Source organism: Gobio gobio (genome assembly GCF_949357685.1).
Source record: "Gobio gobio genome assembly, chromosome: 7".
NCBI lineage: Eukaryota > Metazoa > Chordata > Actinopteri > Cypriniformes > Gobionidae > Gobio > Gobio gobio.
The window spans coordinates 7,356,096-7,379,333 of NC_137103.1; the positions used below are offsets into that span (position 1 = coordinate 7,356,096).

Consider the following 23,238-nt stretch of genomic DNA (forward strand, 5'->3'; position numbering starts at 1 on the left):
AAACGAACTCTGGAGCGGTTCGTTTGTGGTGAGAACGTGATCCAACCTCGAACAGACCCAACTGCAAAAAATACTGATCATTTTTGGACTAAACCAGCTGCCGTAGTCAGCTGCGCTGTGCATTATGGGATGAGGGAGTGTTTTTCGACAATTTGCACTTTAGCATTAGCCTGGATGCCAGCCAAACTTAGCCCCGCCCACAACATTTGAGCTTGGGCAGTTCGGTCTGGACTTGATCCGTGGAGGAGTAATTATGCCAGAACAGAAACTGTTCGGACCAATGAAATCATCAGGGCGGGCTTTAGACGATGATGGACAGATGATCAACAGTAACGTCATCAAAGAGTGCTTGGGTTGAATTTGTTCTAATCCTAAACTGAGAACTTGTTCGTATATGCATTCACCTTCACTATTTCTCTCAGAAATGATGATCGTGTTGGTAAGTACTCTGTGTATCCTTAAATTATTATTTTACAACTTCTTCTTCTTCTAATGTTAATTATTCCAGCGTGTGGGCAGACAGGGTTGCTAAGTTTTTACAGCAAAACTCGCCCAATTGCTACTCAAAACTAGCCAAAAACAAGCGCAATATCTTTCCGGTTGGGTTCTGAAAAAAAAGGCATCTGGGGGGTAAAATATGTGTTATTTGGGCAGGGCTGCCTGCTAAAATTCGCATTCCTGGGTCTGTATATCACATAATTGGGGTCGCTTCACTGTGTGCAGTTGAGTTCTGTTGACATTTGACAACTAACGTTATGCGTCGCTTCGTTGCTCTGATTGGTTGTAGGTCTATCCAATTGAGGTCTTTCCTGGTTCGGTTGAAACACGCCCCATAATCACAGCCCAACGGAGCAGATCAGACTCATATTCTGACTAGAATTGAGTATGACGACGTCAGGCTACTTTAGCATGGCAGCTCGCGGACAATCTTGGAGTAGTGAGGAGGTGCGGAGCCTCATAGACATTTGGTCTGATGACCATATCCGGTCCCAACTTTGGAAAACTCACAAGAACAGAGCGATCTCCGCTTGAAGTGACGAGCGATGTGATGTGGATGTAGTCATGTGACTGCATTTTGGTTCGTTTCAACTGGTTCGGAGCAAAGCAATCAGTGTGGTGTGAAAAGGAATCAAAAAAGCTGAAAAATGCTACAATGTATAATTGTTTGCCCTTGGTTCAGTCCAAATGAACCGAACTAGAGATGTGAAAGCACCCTAAGAGACACTGACAACAAAATGATGATACGATCGGATCTATTGACTACACTCGCCCGTCGGGCAACTGATTGACCCATCCCTGGTTATGTGTGTGTTGATGTGAGATTCCCTAGGTCTTGTTCTCACGGCATATCTGAGAAAAGTATCAGTATCCTCTCAATTCCTCTCAAAAATCCAATGAGATTCACTGATTCAGGCTTCATGTGGTAAAATCTTGAACAATTGATTTTATTCACGAAAAAAAAACGTAATATAATAAGTTACGCCAAAACAATGAAATGATTTCGTTTTGCTTTAAATGTTAGATTAGGTATGTTAATATGCTTTAAAACGTGTTAAGCATCATATATAACAAATAAGGCCCTATTTTAGCGATCTGAGCACACGGTGTGAAGCTCATGCCGCAGGTGCACTTCGGGCGATCTGGCCTGTGCTGCTCTTCCTGTGGTTCTCAGAGCCCGGCTCTCGGCTCCAGGCCGCTTCAGGATGCGATTGGTGTTCCGCGGGCCAATCAGAGGACACCGTGTGACAGATGGAGGCAGTGAGGGATTCTGGACAGTGGACAGTCAGTGGTGTCTGCTGAGATCAGACGACGCACACACAGCAGGTACAGAGCCTCTGAGAAACAGCATTCGTATTATCAGCAGACTCATGCACAATCAACACACACCTGTAACATTTAACAGTGACCTCTTATCTTGTAATGTTGCCGTTTAAGCATGAAAGCGTCCCTCCAGCGGGAGTTCTTCTCTATATCAGTGTTTCTGAACTCCTGAAACGCCTCCATTGTAGTCTTGAGTTTCTTCTGGCCTCTATTGTAACACGTCACAATATTCCTTATTATAATAATTCATACGCAGTATAAGTAGTTTGTTGAAAGTGCCGGTTATGGTAAGGGGCGGGACATTTCCCAAACACTCGACCAATCACAACACACTGCTCCAGCCGACCAATTTTGTGGAGGTGAAATACGGCCTGGATTTGTTTTCATGAGATTCGCCCTAAAAGACTCTTAAATCTTTTGGGTGTGAAGCTTTATAGATGAAAAGCCATCCATCCAAGCACATATTTTCGCTCTCTGCATTGGGATCTTGGCAAAAACAATGAGCTTAACATGTTTTATGTAGTCTTGGGATCAAAGGCATTGATTATAAAAACACTTGTTCGATCTCACCCTGGACCCGCGTGATTTGACAGCAGCAGTTAGCCGAAAGCCAGCGGAGGATCCTGGGAGTGAAATTAAAATGTGCACTAGCAATCTGCTCGTGGGCTTTCAATCACACACGCAGGACTCCTGCCAGCAATAAATCAATTCCCTACAAAACACAGCGCCTCAGTCCTTCTTCAAGAGCCCTGAACGCACTAAACACCTCCTGAGAGAGCGGCTGATAAAAGCACAACGCAAGCCAGAGGATATTTGTTAAAGAGATGAATGACACTTAATATACAGACACTAGCACTAGCTCTGGACCAAAAGCTACAGACGGTTGGATATGCTTTATAATGTATTCAATACTGCAAAATGCTGATAAAGGACCAGCACCGCCCATCCAGTTAGCATAACTAAGGTTCTGATGTCTTTTCTTAATTGAAAAGTGCAGATTTAAACCTAAATACAACTTGTTTTTTTTGTTACAGTGTAATTATACAACATGTACTTATGATAGGTTTAGGGTTAGTTGTGTTACGGTTGAGCAGGGAAGAGGATCTAATCGCAGCAGTTTATTAAACAAACACACAAAGAAAGATAATCCACACAGGGAAGACAACGACAATAATCCACACAGGGAAGACAACGACAATAATCCAGACAGGGAGCAGAAATGCAGCAGCTTCACAAACACATGTACAGACAACGGAAACAAAGGGAATATACACTGGATAACAAGAGGCTAACAAGAAACAGGTGTGAGTAATCAATCGCTATGGAAATGAAGTAAAACAGGAGGTAAACACTGGAAATGAACACCGGGAATAATCCACCTTTTTCCTGAGCAAACGATGAGCGCCGCCATGATGGACTCTAACTTCCGTTTGGACGCTGTCCTCTTCCGGTCTCCAAAACATTGTTAAAACAGGCTATAAAGAGCAACCGCATTCATTTTTGAATTATTGAATATTAAAATGAGTGCAGGGTTAACCTGTGCTGTTGTTGACTTCCATAACAACAGCAATAAACTGAAGGTATTCCAGGAAAGTACATGTTTTGAGCACCAGAAAAATCTGAAAAAAATGTCCGTATATGGCTTCATTTGCCTTACATTTTATGCCAAAAATGAGTATGGCTAGCACTTAAAGGATTAGTTCACTTCAAAATTTCCTGATAGTTTACTCACCCCCATCGCATCCGAGATGTTCATGTCTTTCTTTCTTCAGTCGAAAAGAAATTACGTTTTTTGAGGAAAACATCCCAAGATTTTTCTCCACATAATGGACTTCAATGGGAACCAACGGTTGAAGGTCCAAATCAATTCAGTTTCAAAGGAAGGGCTTCAGAGGATCTGCACGATCCCAGACGAGGAATAGAGCCTGATCTAGACAAACCATCGGCCATTTAAAACCAAAACCAAAAACATTTATATACTTTTTAACCTAAATTGCTCATCTTGCGCTCGACGTGTCACGGATTGCGTAATCACGTCGGAAAGGTCACGCTATGTCACGTAGCATCACATTTACCTCAGTGTCCACAGCTGTTAGTTCACCGAATACTCTATAAATATATACACTACATTAGCCTATTCATTATATTTTATCTTGGTATTTAAATAAATCTGTCATGAAAACTGACAGCCACCGTGTAAATGAATACAACGAATTGGAGTATAATTTGATTATTATATCTAACTGAATTGAATAGTTTGGGTTCTGTTGTTGATTGTGATATTACAGCAATGTCTAAGGGCTCCCTATATAGTTTACAGCATTAGCAGAGATTTTCCTTTTTATCCTTATAAGAAGTTTTAATTATAATTGAATTTATTTAGAGACAGGTACACAATTTGTTCAGCAAACCTTTGCTAATAATAATTAAATTGATTTTATGTTTAGTTTTCTCTCCCCTGCTGTACTGAACCTGTACCGAACTGCCATTTTGGTGTAGCGTTACACCCCTAATGTGCGCTCATCATTTTGAGGACAAAACCCCTCGAATGAGACTTTCACGTTCAGGAAAAAGGTGGATAGGAACAGAAAATATACTTCAAAATAAAAGTCCTTGAACACAAAACAAGGGAATCGCGACAAATTGCATGTAATTATGTATAATTTACTGTTATTACATAGTAGGTACACATGTAACAGTGTTACCACATTTGATTTAGTTTATTTATTTGTAGGTGTGGTTTCCAGACCTTTTTATACTGTGATGTTACCTAATTGCAACCAACGTTATGAAATGTTGTAATAATGTTGTGAATGTATGTGGTCACATTTACTTTTGTACGGTGAAATTTGAAGACCGCGAAATGCAGTCTTTGCAATAAACATCCAGTGACTCCTTCTCACGTGAGTTTTGCATTGCATTCAAGTTTGTTTAACTTTGAACTATTGATAATAGAAAACCGCGCTCTAAATCTAGCACAAGTTTTGCTAATGTGGTAGCACCTTATTAGAGTTAAAATTGAGGATTTGACCCGATAATTTTGTGTGCTACGTATTCTATATGCTCACCAGTGTTGCGATATAGCTTAGCAACATGCTAACAATACGATTTCTGTGACAATAACAAGAACTGATCGAATGTCTTCACTTTTCACCGAGTTAATTTAGTGAGGCAGCTTTGAAACAAAACCTATAATTTATGCAAAGGATGTTATGTGGCTGCAAATGATGTGAAAACCTGGAAACTGATAATATCCATTTGGTAACTGTCCAAAGAAAAGGTTTTTAGAAAGCGCTGAGCGACTCCATTAGCCTGAGCGGTAGAAACATCACTAAATAAAACATGACTAGCCCAAAAATACAAAGAGTGAGAGTGTTGAGATGTCATGTGGTGGGCGTATAAGTCAAATAAACCCAAAGAAGCAGTAACATTTTCATTAATGAATAATATTTAGTCGTATCATAGCATGGAACGCAAAGTAGGCCTAACAAAAAAATAAACATCAGTGAAAGAAACCCACAGAAAGTGCTCGAAAGAGAAGAGACCGTTTCAACAAACAGATCACGGCCCATAAAACAACAAACCCAGACACACACACACACACACCTACATACGACAGCACAGCAACACTCTGAAGTCTTCCCATGCTTTCAGGCACAAGCTTAAAAAATGTATGACCCCCTTAGAAAATCTATTCTCCACAGCCGCAGGCCAAAGCTGGCGTATCTGGCATGAGCTCCCGCCTGAAACAGCAGCACACTGGAGCTGATCTAGCTGGATCCCGTCTGTCTGTCTGTCTGTCTGTCTGTCTCAGAGCACAAACACAAGCTTTCTGTTCCTCACGGCGGTCCGGACGTGGTGTAACTTTAGAAACCAGTCAATCAAACTAACACATTTGGATTTGTTTGGGGGGTATTTGGAGGTTATCAATACTTTTCTCTCATTAAAGCAATGGTGTCACAGTTAAACAGTCACTTTTAAACACATAACGTGTCATGTGTCAACGTTTCGACGCTGCATGACAAAACTTGTTTACATACGCAGGGAAAATCACACACATGCTAGAGTTTCCATATCATCTTCCAAGCATCAGGAAATCTGAGATACTGACTCACACTTTACAATGTGGGCTCATTTTTTAAACACACATTAACTCAAATGAACTAATAACTAGCAATATATGTTTCCATTCATATTAATCTTTGGTAATACATATGCACATTTTGTTTTTGTAAAGTGTTACCAAATTCCAAAAAATGACCAAATTCACAGGAATCTTGCCAAAACTTTCCAAAAATGAATGACATTTTAATCAAATTAGAGAGGCTGGATTCTAATATAATACTTTTATTATTGATGCAACGATATGAACATTTTTGCCAATACCGATAACCGATAATTCCTTATATTTGAAAACCGATAACCAATATATTGGCCGATAAATCGAAATCCAAATTTTTATATGATTTTTGAGAGCCTGATTACAAAAACAGAAGTCTCAGCATTAAATCCATGTCCCAAACACACAATATTAATGTTCTCATTATGATTTGATGTAGTCTATATGACAGACTTACACTGCACACGTATTTTCCTTTATTGAAGTGATTCAATCATATTTCAATCAATTCAAACCCATCAGTGCGTGTCTGAAGTGTCTCAGATGAAGGAAATAATACATTATTAATCACCTTTAAATGTTCTTATCGGCTGATAACGTTAAAAATGAACATATAACGGCCGATGCTGATATGGTGGCCGATATATATCGTGCATCCCTAATTTTTATATAATGTTCTTACATGTCTAATAATAATAAAATAATCTTTAAAGGGTCAGTATTGGACAAATTCAGCCTCAAATTAATCTAATTGTTGCGCACTAATAATTAAACATATTAATTATTGATTCAAAATGCCTACAAAATAAACATAAGTTTTTTGTCAAAAGTCTTCCAGTGGTTTAGCAGGCCTATTCGCTTCACTAAACGGCCCATTCTAGGAGTTGCACGACGGTGTTCCTGAATATCCCGCCCACCGGTGAGCAGGATTACACGCTGCGCAAACGCTGAGTCATGTGAGCCGGGACGATCCTGACCTTTCCATCCCAATCCAGACCGGGATACAGGGAAGAGAGTTTCCCTCAAGCACACTGCCAACCTAAAACTTGGGATTTTGGAACCACATTTAGGGAACCAAGTTCAACTTCTACCAAGAGCAATATTATGATATGGTCTTTTATCTAGTTTTAAGGCCATTACATACTCAATGTAAGTGTACTCAAAGACAAGTCCCCGCTCCCAGGGCTGTGAGAATATAATGATGTCATTTTGTTCTCGGGGCCCTGGTTTGGGAGTTCGTTCTCGACACATCGTCTGAGCAGAACTTGTTTCTTGTGGGTGTCCGAGAACTATGGTGCGATTGGTCAGAAATGTAACTGTCCTGGCCAGAACGAACTTTGTTCTTGTTCTTGCCACCTCGAGAAATCAAACAAATCTCTTTGTTCTTGTGGAGTATGTGCCAAGCTTTACTTCCCACAGCAATAACAGACCACCGGAAGAAAATGAGTTTACAACGTTGTAAATAAAACAAAGATTATTGGAGTATGTTTCACATGAAAATACCAGCTTTTCAACTCCAAAATGTCATGTTTAATTTAATGTTACTTGCTTGTTACTTTGTAATATTTGTGAAATTTACAAGCAATTTCAGCTTGAAAACTGTTTCAAAGTCAATCCTACAGCCATTATATTTCAGTGTGCACTTCTGTGTTGTCTCTGCTTGAACTCTAGACTGCGTGCCGCTGAGCTCAGTATGGAGGGATTTTACATGTCTTAATTCAACCTCACAATGTGCCTGAGGAAACCTCCAGACAAACTCTTATTTCTGTCTTGGCCTTGCGCTAATAAAAGACAGCAGAAACCCCCTCGAACACAGAAGAAAGGCACGTCCAGAGCCGTGAAGAGGACCTGTTATACCCTTGATGTTGTTTTTGGCTCTACTAGAGCAGCTTTTCCTGCTTGAATGTTGATTATTATCCATATTCTCCATTGTTGCAGCTCGTCTCTTCCCAGTCTGTCAGTAACGCTTTGTTTAGTTCCCGTCTCTAAAGCTGGGTTTCCATCCAAACGTGAAGCAAATCTTTTCAAAGTCCGAGCGGATGATGGTATTGGTAACCAAGTAACCAAAAGCAAATAAAACTCAGCTTAACCTTTACATGAAAAATGCTTAACTTGGCTAAAGAAAGTGGTATTAAAAGACCAAACTAATAAAGCTGTCACGTTTGGTTTTGGGATTTTGGTTTATGTTTTCAAGTCTTTTATTTTGTAATTTTCCCTCAGTTATGTTTCCTGGTTCTTGTCATGTGACCTCCTTGCCCTCTTGTGATCATGTCATGTGCTTCCCTAGTTTCATGTGTCATGTTCTCATTGGTCGGTCTAGTCATCTGTCCACAGTTCTCATTGGTTCATTGTCTTGTCATGTGGTTGAGGTCTGGTTGTTCATTGGTTGTCATAGTCATGTGTTCCCCTAGTCTCTGTATATATAGTCCTCATGTTTGCCTTTGTCAGTTTGTCGAGTATTATCCATGTCTTCCAGTTCCATGTCTTTTGTTCATGCCAAGTCTGTGTTTATTGGATTTCTGTTCACATTTTGGATTTAATAAACTGCGTTTGGCTTCACTTACGCTCACCTCCAGTGGACTTCCGTTACAAAAGCATACTATGTACAGAAAAGCAGATGAGTCCAGAATATCAACGCACGTTAAAGGGTTAGTTCATCCAAAAATGAAAATTCTGTCATTAATTCCTCACCCTCATGTGGTTGGACACCCGTCAGACCTCCGTTCATCTTCAGACACAAATGAAGATATTTTAGTGTAAATCTGATGGCTGTGAAAGGCCTCCATTGGCTCAATGGCACGGTTCACTCTCAAGACCCTTAAAAGACACTAAAGACGTCGTTACAAAGTCCATCTCACTACAGCGGCTCTACAATAACTTTATGAATCGACGAGAATAGTTTTTGTGCGCAAAAGAACCCCTAAATAACGACTTATATAGTGATGACGATTTCAAAACACGGCATCATGAAGCTTCGAAGCGTTATGAATCAGTGAGTCGAATCAGCAGTTTGGATCGCGAATCATGATTCGACTCACTGATTCATAACGCTTCGAAGTTTCATGAGGCCGTGTTTTGAAATCGTCATCACTATATAAGTCGTTATTTAGGGTATTTTTGCGCACAAAAACTATTGTCGTCGATTCATAAAGTTATTGTAGAGCCGCTGTAGTGAGATGGACTTTGTATCGACGTCTTTAGTGTCTTTTAAGGGTCTTGAGAGTGAACCGTGCCATTGTGCCAATGGAGGCCTTTCAGAGCATCAGATTTACACTAAAATATCTTCATTTGTGTCTGAAGATGAACGGAGGTCTGACGGGTGTCCAACGACATGAGGGGAAGTAATTAATGACAGAATTTACATTTTTGGGTGAACTAACCCTTTAAGCGTTTTCCTCCCAAAATACGTTATACATTATTAATAAAACACAGGCAGGTTAAGTGATTTGCAAAAAACCTAATCTGTACTCCCACTTAGATTGTCATAACCACGAGGGAAAACTATTCCAACAAGCTCTCTCGCCCTGAACACAAATGTGTGTTCTTTCGTCAGATTCTGGGCTCATCTGCAGTGTGTTTGGGAAATGTCCCGCCCCTTACCATAACCACCAGTTTCAACACACTGCTAACTCACTCAACCAGGCCCAGTCCCTTTATTCTGCGTATGAATTATTATAATGAGGAATATTGTGACATGTTGGTTCCCAGAAGAAACTCACGACTACAATGGAGGCGTTTGAGGAGTTCAGAAACTGCTTAAATGTAGAGTTAGGCTGTGTTCACACTGCAGGTTGTCTGGCTATCACCAGACCAAGCTCAGTTTAAGATTGAACATTAGTCTGTGGAGTCTGCTCTGTATTTTCTACTGCACAAGAGGCGTGATAAACGGGCATCGTTCAAATGACTCTGAACGCAATTGGATAGTCCTTCAACCAATCAGATCCATCACTTCTCTATCCGTCATCGTGTTAAACCTGCCAATAGCGTGCCAGGTGGATAAGCCGGTTTGTGATTGGTCCCCGCAAATTTGTAACAGAAGCAGGATATAAATATGTACAGGTTTCCAGCCTGAGCTGCAGGGCGAAATCAAATCGCCGGCAGATCGGGCTGGGTTTACCCAGTCTACACCGCAGGCAAAAGTGGCCTAAATGTTTGCTCATATAACAGTGTCAACAGCACAAACCACAAGGAATATGATCTTTTCGGTTCTGATTTGGGCCTAAACCAGACACAGGACTGAGTGGTCATATCAGAATTCAGAAGACTTTTACGTCACTCTAGATCAACATTTGTCAAAATTAGTTATTTGGTAACTCGATGAATATGGGCAGTGGGACGGTGAGCTCTATACACAAGCCAAACGCGACTCTTACTCAGTGGTGTGTGTGTGTGTGTGTGTGTGTGTGTGTGTGTTCCTGAAGAAACCTACTCACTACAAAACACAACAGCTGGACAGAGTGCGCGTGGTCAGACCACAAACAAGATGGGAATATGACTTGGATGTTGTTGACCATGGACAAAGAAAGACTAACCAGCAATAACAAGTTATATATAGACTAGGAGCGAAATGATTCCTGTAAGAAGTAGGAAAAAAAAGCTTCACCATTTGGCTTCATGCCGTTCACTAGCTAGTGTGTCACAAAAAGTTGCTTGAAAAAGTGAGATAGAAGAATCTAATAATGACCAAACCAATACCATCACACCCAAACCACAGTCGCCTGACCAACCACATGAGAGGGAAGGACTAGCGATGACCGGTTCAACAGTCGTTTTAGGTCAAATTCATCACATGACCTGACATATGACTGTTGTCAGACTAGACTACATCCTCTCCTGCTTGCGGACATTGAGCAATACTCTTCAGATAATGTGTTCCTGAGCCATGGCTACAGACCGGAGAGGTCCGAGCGCTGAGGGAAAGTGAAGGAGAAATGAGAAATGAGAGAGAGAATGAATTATCAGTAGGAGCAGAGGCTCGCCGCAGGAGTTAATGCACACTATTTGTCTTCTTGCACTCATTCACGCCCCATCTCTCCACTGCTGATCTGTATCGAGGTCAACAGCTCGGCATGTGTGCATGACTCCCGGTCAAAGCCTGTGAAAACCCTACCAGAAGAGCCAGAGCACATTGGGTCTCTCAGACGAGCCCGTCCAACAGCTCTACATCAGATCTGACTTGAAGGTGTTGCATGAGTGTTTTTGGATTATCATTCTTTTAAAGTCTGTAGTACCTGACAAATATCACTGAAAGAGGCGTCTCGAAATCACACCTGCCTCTGTGACAGACTGCAGAAAAAACTGTCAGGGGAGCGTTGTGTGTTAGCCAATCAGAAACAAAGATCGGACAATCAAAGTGGATCTGAAATAGCATAAATGTGGTATTGCAATTAATCTCTCATTTCGAAATACCCACAAGTATCAAACCATGTGACTGAAAGAAAAACCCAAAACGCTGCTGGTGTACAGTACACGACTATAGAGCGCACAGTGCCCGGACACTTTCCCAACGCTTATTTTCCCATTCATTTGAAGAGTTATAAGCCATGAATCAAACCAAGCAGCTCAGATGTGAATCACAGCATTACAAACTTTGAGAACCTAAAGAGCCTTTGAAAACTGGACCAAAAGGCAAAGATACCTAATGAAGCATTGCACACAACATAATCGACTTAAAACAATATTTGAAGTTCATTATATAGATAATATATGAAAGACATTTTGGTGTCATGATATATACATGAAAAACATAGAAAATACAAATAAATTGTGTCTACTTTCATGTTTCAAATAACCTTCGTGAAAATAAAATGTCGAAATATGGGTGAAATAATGTGTAGAATTGGGTTACCCTTTACTTTAAGGTGTCGGTGTTAGAGTGTAAGTACTGAGTGATAGTAAGTAACTACATGTACTTACTATAGGGTCAGGGCTTGGTTTAGGGTTAGTCAGTTGCATGTAATTATGCATAATTTACTGTTATTAATATGGTAAGTACATGTAACATATGTAACACTGTAAAACAAAGTGTTACCTAAAATTGTCATTCAGCGTAATAGTCCGGATTCACCATTACATCTTAAAATAAACAAAAAATACCAAGTTAAAGAATATATTTGTTTTCTTGGTATCTTCATATAAGTGTTGGCTGTGTTATATTAATAGGACTATGTGACATTATTGTTCTTAAGTATTGAAATAACGAGAGGACTTTTGTCCTGAATATTAGGGGTGGGAGAAAAGGTCGATGCATCGCGATTCGTTATCTAGCGATTCAGAATCGATTCTCAAACATTCATACATAGCTAAACACACAATACATAGCGGAGCAAAGAGGACAACACGCCGACAGACAGGACAGAGCCAGTTACTTTTGATATGAAACAAAGTCTAAAATGTTTAAAATTTTGTCTTTTTTAAAGAAATTTGCGTAGAAATAGCGTTTTGTGGCTCTTTAATGTGTGGTGATCGCTATAGCGCCTCAGTTAAAGCTGTTTCGTGAACCGATCTCTTTCTTCTAGTTCATTGATAAGCATCAAATTAACAAGAATGAACACTAAAATAAATATTGTTTCAACCGCGGAAAGACGTCAGTAAATTCGGCGATGTGATTGGTCAGATCGCCTGTCAATCAAACTCGCGGCGAAGGATGAATTGGAAGTTAAAATGGACAAACGACGACCTGCTTACCTGGCGTAGCTCTGTTGCTTTTAAATGTGCTATATAAATAAAATTTTACTTGACTTGAAAGGAAACTTTTTTGGGTTTAAAGACTTTTTTTTGTTCAAATGTTCTAAAGAAACTGAAAAATAGTCACACTTAGTTGCAAATTGAGAACTGTTTGTTCTTAATGATTGTTCTTTGCAATTGTATGGCTTACCGTGTTTCATTCAGAGCGTGTTAATCCTGAATATAACGTTGTTAATAAAATAAAAATATTGAAAGGAATCTGTCAAATACTGTCAAACAGATATTCTAACTATAAACAAAAAGCATAGTAACTCCAATTTTGGATAACATGTAAAGTTCATGTATTTGCACAGCAGGATAATTAGTTACCAAAAAAGTATGTTAAGAATCGTTTTGGGAATCGGATCGTTACTCCCAGAATCAGAATCGGATCGAATCGTTAAGTGCCTTAAGATTCCCAGCCCTATTTCAGTGTCAACACTATCAACGGTGAAATGAATCTGCAGCAGTCAAGTGGTAAAAGTCCGAGCTCTGTAAGTTGTTCACCTTCATTATTATTGTAATGTCACGTGCTTCGAGACATGAGGTAGTTCAACGCTGACTCTCGTGATGCTTTGCTGAATCTGTGTGCGTTCGTGTGTTTTGAAGGAGGCGTGGCTTTGGAGCAAAGCTAACGTGCTATTGCTAGGCTTACCCTACCTTTAAACAAGTGAAGGATTGAGACCTTGAACATGAACCGGTCCTCGACACACACATCTATCACAGCTGAACTTAGCTAACAATGCAGTGCGGATTGACACGCATCCTTCAGCCAGTCATTAGCAGCAGCACATCAATGGATTCTCAAAGCTCAAAAAGACTAGCGAAAGAGCCTCGGGTTCCTCAGGGTTCCTCGAGGTCTCTGAGTCCTGCCCTGCATCTGAAGAGAGCCGAGAATAACACTAAACCAGCGTCACGTGATGCTGGATCCTCTACGGTGCACTTTTCCTTCTGCTCAAGACAAAGGGAATGGATGTTTTTTGTTACTTCAAGTTTACTTGAATCATTAATGCCGCCATACTGACACCGGCTGTGTGAAATAATGTCGAGCTGGGCCTGGTGACGTCTGCGAATGAAGGGATGGAGGAAAACAATGGCTATCAGACAGCGTGCAGGACAGGAAGTTATGCACACGCAAACAGGAAGCGGACAGGGGTTCGGCTGTTTTCTGCCGTCCCGCTGCGTTCCCTGTGTTGTTCGCTTGCGTCATATGCTCTCGAATTGTCAAATCAAGCAAAAATGATACTTTTACATAAGCCAGTACTGGGGATGTGTGGTGTGGTGATGGAGAGGGAGAAATCAGCCGTGACACAGAAGGAGCTGCTGCTATTTTGGATTGGTGAAACTTCCCTGAGCCTGCTGAGAAAGTAGGCCCGTCCCACAGCGAATCAAACGAGACACGGGTCAGAACGCCAGAGTTTCTGTCTGCACCAACACTACCATTCAGTGAGATCTGATCATAAATACAGTAAAAACTGTAATGTTGTGAAATATTCCAATGTAAAACAGCTGTTTTATGTGTATGTTTATTTGAAATTGAATCTTTTGTAACATTATAAAAGTCTTTACTGTCACTTTTGATCAATTTAGTGCCTATTTGCTGAATAAAAGTATTAATTTCTTTTTTAAAATATGATGAAATCTTCCTGCCCCCAGACAGTAGAGTATATTCTCAATCCTGCTCTACAATAATACTCAACCAACAGATCATTACTCAGCAGAACTAAAATTATAATGAATGCCCCTAGCCTATAAATCTAGACGCACCCTAGCGGCAGCAGATGTTATTTGCAGCCAGGGTCGTCTAGCAACTCTCCGTTGGCTTGCGAGCTTGTAAAACCAAACTCTGGTCAGGCCAATCACATCGTGTATAGAGTCTGTGGGCGGGCTTAACATAATGACGGCAGATTTGCGGAGGTTCTGCGTGCTACTCGTAAACACAGAAGCTGGCGAACTGCGGTCTTTTGAATCGGCTTTGGCCGTGACTCTGGAAGACTTGGAGTTAAGCTTTTCTTTGAGAAAAGAACAAAGAACGGCACTGAAGTCATTCTTAAGAAAGGAAGATGTGTTCTGAGTTTTGCCGACCGGATAGGGAAAAAGTTTAATCTATCAACTAGCTCCGCTTCACCTTCTGTTGCTCTGGTTGGTTGTAGCGCTGTCCAATTGCGTGCAGAGGGAATCTGATGGACAGCCGTTTATCCCGCCCCTCGGATTGAGCCCTGCCAATGGTGTGTTCCCAGACCCAACATCTCGATGTGTGTCTGGCTTGTCAGGCTAGAATGCCCCTGAATTACATAAACAAATTCTATAAAGAGCAGTTTTAAAGCCACAATACTGTGTGTAATTTTTCGCCGCAAGTGGTCGCTTATTCAAAACAAAGGCGTGTCTTGGTGACTTGATTTGGCGGAGCTTTTATTCAGCCGTAGTCGCCGCTTCCTCTTCTTCCGCTCATGTGCATGTGTATAACTCAAGCGGCTCCTCCCACAGTTTCTCTTGAAGCCGATACGGAAGTGAGTTAAACTGCAGTTCATGGACTGGCCACTAGAGACAGACTCCAGAAGGAGCAGAATCTCATTGAGCTCATGTTAAAATGGCCAACTTTACAGCAGAAGAACACATGTTTACAGTCTGGGACAAACTGTGCTTTTGGTCAATACGGCTAATTTTGCCCTTCATGACGACTGTGAGGGGGGTGAATTATTTTATAACTCATTCGTTTACATTATATAAAGCCTTAAAGTTCTGCAGGGCGTGGCCACTTTGAGTGACAGGTGGAGTGCTGCTTGTCTGCTGTCTATATTTTTGTACAGTCTATGTGTGTGTAACGCAGCGCTGTTTATCATATTACTCACATGAGTGTGTTAAAGTGATGTTATAATGCGACTACTATGAGACACTTGTTCACACTGCAGTGAGCGAGATCATATTAGGCGCTAAAACATGGGACTCACGGTAACTCAACAACACCAGATTTACACAAGAAGACTAACTGTGTTGAGCTGGAGAACAATGATCAGTTTCAGTCCATCAATGACCCAAACAGTGTCTAATAAAACACATCAGATATTAAAGCGTCTTTGGGGTTTGCATGGTTTCTACAAAATAAAACCGGAAATCGATGGTCCTGGATAAAATCACTTATTTCTATGGATTTAAACATTCTTGGAAACATTTGGGATAATGTAAGTACAAAAATCAACGTTCTAGAGATTTTTGGATATTTTAATCCAAATATCTTACATATTGTGCCTTTAAAAAGATCATGCCCTAATCGTGCATCCTGTTTAAAAGCATTGTAGTGATCTATATTATCTATTTTTTTTATGGATATAACTAAAAGGATATTCCTTGCAAGTCATGCTTGTGTGGGTTTAATTGGGGAAAGTATTAAGATCTCTGCCTGTTCATCATGTCAGGAAGAGAGACAGGTTTGATCAATACTCCTGTCAGCCAATGGCCTGCTCAGAGAAGATGTGCAGCACTGACTCGCACGTGACACGAGAAATGCAAAGCATGCTGTGGTTCATGTCTGAAATTTCCCTATCCAGATAAACTGGATGACCGGTAACAATCCAGATCACATTTCATTCAACAATCACAACTGAATGAAGTCTTGCGTGTGTTCCAGCAGCGCCTTTAAAATCACAACATGGCCATTCAGATGAAAGCCAAAGTAGCCTGAATTAAGCCAACGTGTTACTGTCTTTCTGCATTGCATTGCATTGCTTTTGGTTAGTGATCTGAAGCACTGAACCTGCGTTACAGCTATCCTCACCTCACAGAAACATGATGACAGATCTGATATCTCAGAACACATATGGACAGCTATTCGTATGTCAACAGCTCACAACCGTCATAACGCACGAAGCCCTGTTCAATCTGATGCAACCCCGATGTGCCGCATGGAGATGGGAATAAGGCAGCACGCGGAAATCCGCGACTCACCCTCGGAGAGCTCCAGCTCGAGCTCCGCCAGCTTCTCGCGCACCTCCGCCGGGAGAGTCATCGCGATCGCCGGCGACGGGTCCAGCATCATCATCAGTAATCCGGTGGAACTGCGTTCTGCCATAATGATCCAGCTGGGTCCGACAGCTCCAGGTCCTCGCCGGCCAGAGGGCTTGTTGTGGCTCAGATCAGCTGGTGGAGAGAGAGGGGCGGGCCGGGCGGCTGCTGGTCGCGGATCGCATGCAGATGTGAGAAGTATCGGGGCGGTTGCATATAGGCTGCTGTGCGCGTACAGCCCTGCCGCTCGGACCGCAGATCAAATGCTCAAATAGAAGATCCACACCCTTCTTCACGCCGGATGGCCGTGCATGTCTGAAGATTCCCGTATAATTCTTGGTGAAACAAAGGGAAACTCGCCCAACTCCGCTCTTCAGCGCGCCACCATCGCCATTGCAGCAGAGCAGCTGGGAAGAGCGCGAGAGCTGCTCCAGTCAATCCTGTCTCACCTACACACACACACACACACACACAGCAGTGACATGCGCTGGCAGTGCGCTGCACTTACTAAATAAACTGTAACAATAATGGGTCATTCCCCAATTATATAATTATAGATTTTGCAGTTTGATGGTTGTTTTGAAGTAAATTAGATGCATCCTATCAGACAAATAATATCTTATAATGTGTCAAATGTTTATAAACATGCAATGTGACACTTAAGCTAAATTAAAACTTTTAGTAGGCTATATATTAAGCTATAGGCCCAGCCATGACATTCAAATAACGAACAGGATGGTAACAGAGTTAAATATTAACGATCATTCTCTACTGACACAGTTTTCATCTTGATCATGTCATTATGACAGAGGTTATGATGGTAACAGGGCTGAATATTAAAGATCATCAGTTTTCATCTTGATCATGTCATTATGACAGAGGTTATGATGGTAACAGGGTTGAATATTAAAGATCATCAGTTTTCATCTTGATCATGTCATTATGACAGAGGTTATGATGGTAACAGAGTTGAATATTAAAGATCATCAGTTTACATCTTGATCATGTCATTATGACAGAGGTTATGATGGTAACAGGGTTGAATATTTAAGATCATCAGTTTACATCTTGATCATGTCATTATGACAGAGGTTATGATGGTAACAGGGCTGAATATTAAAGATCATCAGTTTTCATCTTGATCATGTCATTATGACAGAGGTTATGATGGTAACAGAGTTGAATATTTAAGATCATCAGTTTACATCTTGATCATGTCATTATGACAGAGGTTATGATGGTAACAGGGCTGAATATTAAAGATCATCAGTTTACATCTTGATCATGTCATTATGACAGAGGTTATGATGATAACAGAGTTGAATATTAAAGATCATCAGTTTACATCTTGATCATGTCATTATGACAGAGGTTATGATGGTAACAGGGTTGAATATTAAAGATCATCAGTTTACATCTTGATCATGTCATTATGACAGAGGTTATGATGGTAACAGGGTTGCATATTAAAGATAATCAGTTTACATCTTGATCATGTCATTATGACAGAGGTTATGATGGTAACAGGGTTGCATATTAAAGATAATCAGTTTACATCTTGATCATGTCATTATGACAGATGTTATGATGGTAACAGGGCTGAATATTAAAGATCATCAGTTTACATCTTGATCATGTCATTATGACAGAGGTTATGATGGTAACAGGGTTGCATATTAAAGATAATCAGTTTTCATCTTGATCATGTCATTATGACAGAGGTTATGATGGTAACAGGGCTGAATATTAAAGATCATCAGTTTACATCTTGATCATGTCATTATGACAGAGGTTATGATGGTAACAGGGTTGAATATTAAAGATAATCAGTTTTCATCTTGATCATGTCATTATGACAGAGGTTATGATGGTAACAGGGCTGAATATTAAAGATCATCAGTTTTCATCTTGATCATGTCATTATGACAGAGGTTATGATGGTAACAGAGCTGAATATTAAAGATCATCAGTTTTCATCTTGATCATGTCATTATGACAGAGGTTATGATGGTAACAGGGCTGAATATTAAAGATCATCAGTTTTCATCTTGATCATGTCATTATGACAGAGGTTATGATGGTAACAGGGTTAAATATTAAATATCATCAGTTTTCATCTTGATCATGTCATTATGACAGAGGTTATGATGGTAACAGGGTTGAATATTAAAGATCATCAGTTTACATCTTGATCATGTCATTATGACAGAGGTTATGATGGTAACAGGGTTAAATATTAAATATCATCAGTTTTCATCTTGATCATGTCATTATGACAGAGGTTATGATGGTAACAGAGTTGAATATTAAAGATAATCAGTTTTCATCTTGATCATGTCATTATGACAGAGGTTATGATGGTAACAGAGTTGAATATTAAAGATAATCAGTTTTCATCTTGATCATGTCATTATGACAGAGGTTATGATGGTAACAGAGTTGAATATTAAAGATCATCAGTTTTCATCTTGATCATGTCATTATGACAGAGGTTATGATGGTAACAGGGCTGAATATTAAAGATCATCAGTTTTCATCTTGATCATGTCATTATGACAGAGGTTATGATGGTAACAGGGCTGAATATTAAAGATCATCAGTTTACATCTTGATCATGTCATTATGACAGAGGTTATGATGGTAACAGAGTTGAATATTAAAGATAATCAGTTTACATCTTGATCATGTCATTATGACAGAGGTTATGATGGTAACAGAGTTGAATATTAAAGATCATCAGTTTACATCTTGATCATGTCATTATGACAGAGGTTATGATGGTAACAGGGTTAAATATTAAATATCATCAGTTTTCATCTTGATCATGTCATTATGACAGAGGTTATGATGGTAACAGGGTTGAATATTAAAGATCATCAGTTTACATCTTGATCATGTCATTATGACAGAGGTTATGATGGTAACAGGGTTAAATATTAAATATCATCAGTTTTCATCTTGATCATGTCATTATGACAGAGGTTATGATGGTAACAGAGTTGAATATTAAAGATAATCAGTTTTCATCTTGATCATGTCATTATGACAGAGGTTATGATGGTAACAGAGTTGAATATTAAAGATAATCAGTTTTCATCTTGATCATGTCATTATGACAGAGGTTATGATGGTAACAGAGTTGAATATTAAAGATCATCAGTTTTCATCTTGATCATGTCATTATGACAGAGGTTATGATGGTAACAGGGCTGAATATTAAAGATCATCAGTTTTCATCTTGATCATGTCATTATGACAGAGGTTATGATGGTAACAGGGCTGAATATTAAAGATCATCAGTTTACATCTTGATCATGTCATTATGACAGAGGTTATGATGGTAACAGAGTTGAATATTAAAGATCATCAGTTTACATCTTGATCATGTCATTATGACAGAGGTTATGATGGTAACAGAGTTGAATATTAAAGATCATCAGTTTTCATCTTGATCATGTCATTATGACAGAGGTTATGATGGTAACAGAGTTGAATATTAAAGATCATCAGTTTTCATCTTGATCATGTCATTATGACAGAGGTTATGATGGTAACAGGGCTGAATATTAAAGATCATCAGTTTTCATCTTGATCATGTCATTATGACAGAGGTTATGATGGTAACAGGGCTGAATATTAAAGATCATCAGTTTACATCTTGATCATGTCATTATGACAGAGGTTATGATGGTAACAGAGTTGAATATTAAATATCATCAGTTTTCATCTTGATCATGTCATTATGACAGAGGTTATGATGGTAACAGGGCTGAATATTAAAGATCATCAGTTTTCATCTTGATCATGTCATTATGACAGAGGTTATGATGGTAACAGGGTTGAATATTAAAGATCATCAGTTTACATCTTGATCATGTCATTATGACAGAGGTTATGATGATAACAGAGTTGAATATTAAAGATCATCAGTTTACATCTTGATCATGTCATTATGACAGAGGTTATGATGGTAACAGGGTTGCATATTAAAGATAATCAGTTTTCATCTTGATCATGTCATTATGACAGAGGTTATGATGGTAACAGGGCTGAATATTAAAGATCATCAGTTTTCATCTTGATCATGTCATTATGACAGAGGTTATGATGGTAACAGGGCTGAATATTAAAGATCATCAGTTTACATCTTGATCATGTCATTATGACAGAGGTTATGATGGTAACAGGGTTGAATATTAAAGATCATCAGTTTACATCTTGATTATGTCATTATGACAGAGGTTATGATGGTAACAGAGTTGAATATTAAAGATCATCAGTTTTCATCTTGATCATGTCATTATGACAGAGGTTATGATGGTAACAGGGCTGAATATTAAAGATCATCAGTTTACATCTTGATCATGTCATTATGACAGAGGTTATGATGGTAACAGAGCTGAATATTAAAGACCATCAGTTTTCATCTTGATCATGTCATTATGACAGAGGTTATGATGGTAACAGGGCTGAATATTAAAGATCATCAGTTTACATCTTGATCATGTCATTATGACAGAGGTTATGATGGTAACAGAGCTGAATATTAAAGATCATCAGTTTACATCTTGATCATGTCATTATGACAGAGGTTATGATGGTAACAGAGCTGAATATTAAAGATCATCAGTTTACATCTTGATCATGTCATTATGACAGAGGTTATGATGGTAACAGAGTTGAATATTAAAGATCATCAGTTTACATCTTGATCATGTCATTATGACAGAGGTTATGATGGTAACAGAGCTGAATATTAAAGATCATCAGTTTACATCTTGATCATGTCATTATGACAGAGGTTATGATGGTAACAGGGTTAAATATTAAAGATCATCAGTTTACATCTTGATCATGTCATTATGACAGAGGTTATGATGGTAACAGGGTTGAATATTAAATATCATCAGTTTACATCTTGATCATGTCATTATGACAGAGGTTATGATGGTAACAGGGTTAAATATTAAATATCATCAGTTTTCATCTTGATCATGTCATTATGACAGAGGTTATGATGGTAACAGGGTTGAATATTAAAGATCATCAGTTTACATCTTGATCATGTCATTATGACAGAGGTTATGATGGTAACAGGGTTAAATATTAAATATCATCAGTTTTCATCTTGATCATGTCATTATGACAGAGGTTATGATGGTAACAGGGTTGAATATTAAAGATCATCAGTTTTCATCTTGATCATGTCATTATGACAGAGGTTATGATGGTAACAGGGTTGAATATTAAATATCATCAGTTTTCATCTTGATCATGTCATTATGACAGAGGTTATGATGGTAACAGGGTTGAATATTAAAGATCATCAGTTTTCATCTTGATCATGTCATTATGACAGAGGTTATGATGGTAACAGGGTTGAATATTAAATATCATCAGTTTTCATCTTGATCATGTCATTATGACAGAGGTTATGATGGTAACAGGGTTGAATATTAAAGATCATCAGTTTTCATCTTGATCATGTCATTATGACAGAGGTTATGATGGTAACAGGGTTGAATATTAAATATCATCAGTTTTCATCTTGATCATGTCATTATGACAGAGGTTATGATGGCAACAGAGCTGAATATTAAAGATCATCAGTTTTCATCTTGATCATGTCATTATGACAGAGGTTATGATGGTAACAGAGTTGAATATTAAAGATCATCAGTTTACATCTTGATCATGTCATTATGACAGAGGTTATGATGGTAACAGGGTTGAATATTAAATATCATCAGTTTACATCTTGATCATGTCATTATGACAGAGGTTATGATGGTAACAGGGTTAAATATTAAATATCATCAGTTTTCATCTTGATCATGTCATTATGACAGAGGTTATGATGGTAACAGGGCTGAATATTAAAGATCATCAGTTTACATCTTGATCATGTCATTATGACAGAGGTTATGATGGTAACAGGGTTGAATATTAAAGATCATCAGTTTTCATCTTGATCATGTCATTATGACAGAGGTTATGATGGTAACAGGGCTGAATATTAAAGATCATCAGTTTTCATCTTGATCATGTCATTATGACAGAGGTTATGATGGTAACAGGGCTGAATATTAAAGATCATCAGTTTTCATCTTGATCATGTCATTATGACAGAGGTTATGATGGTAACAGGGTTGAATATTAAAGATCATCAGTTTACATCTTGATCATGTCATTATGACAGAGGTTATGATGGTAACAGGGCTGAATATTAAAGATCATCAGTTTACATCTTGATCATGTCATTATGACAGAGGTTATGATGGTAACAGGGTTGAATATTAAAGATCATCAGTTTACATCTTGATCATGTCATTATGACAGAGGTTATGATGGTAACAGGGTTAAATATTAAATATCATCAGTTTTCATCTTGATCATGTCATTATGACAGAGGTTATGATGGTAACAGGGCTGAATATTAAATATCATCAGTTTACATCTTGATCATGTCATTATGACAGAGGTTATGATGGTAACAGGGTTAAATATTAAATATCATCAGTTTTCATCTTGATCATGTCATTATGACAGAGGTTATGATGGTAACAGAG

The 23,238-nt window shown here is 39.0% G+C and overlaps 1 protein-coding gene across 2 annotated transcripts in view; it reads right to left on the bottom strand.

The window, feature by feature from the left end:
- Positions 1-17,120, bottom strand: part of dip2a (disco-interacting protein 2 homolog A) — a 203,141-nt gene extending 186,021 nt beyond the window's left edge. Inside the window, exon 1 of one of the 2 annotated variants that reach the window (XM_079822075.1) lies at positions 16,613-17,120. In XM_079822075.1, the coding sequence (XP_079678201.1) occupies positions 16,613-16,736 (124 nt within the window). In that variant the 5' untranslated portion in view covers positions 16,737-17,120. The remainder of the gene's footprint in view (positions 1-16,612) is intronic. The other variant, XM_079822074.1, reaches the window with a different exon arrangement.
- Between the last annotated feature and the right edge of the window lie 6,118 nt (positions 17,121-23,238).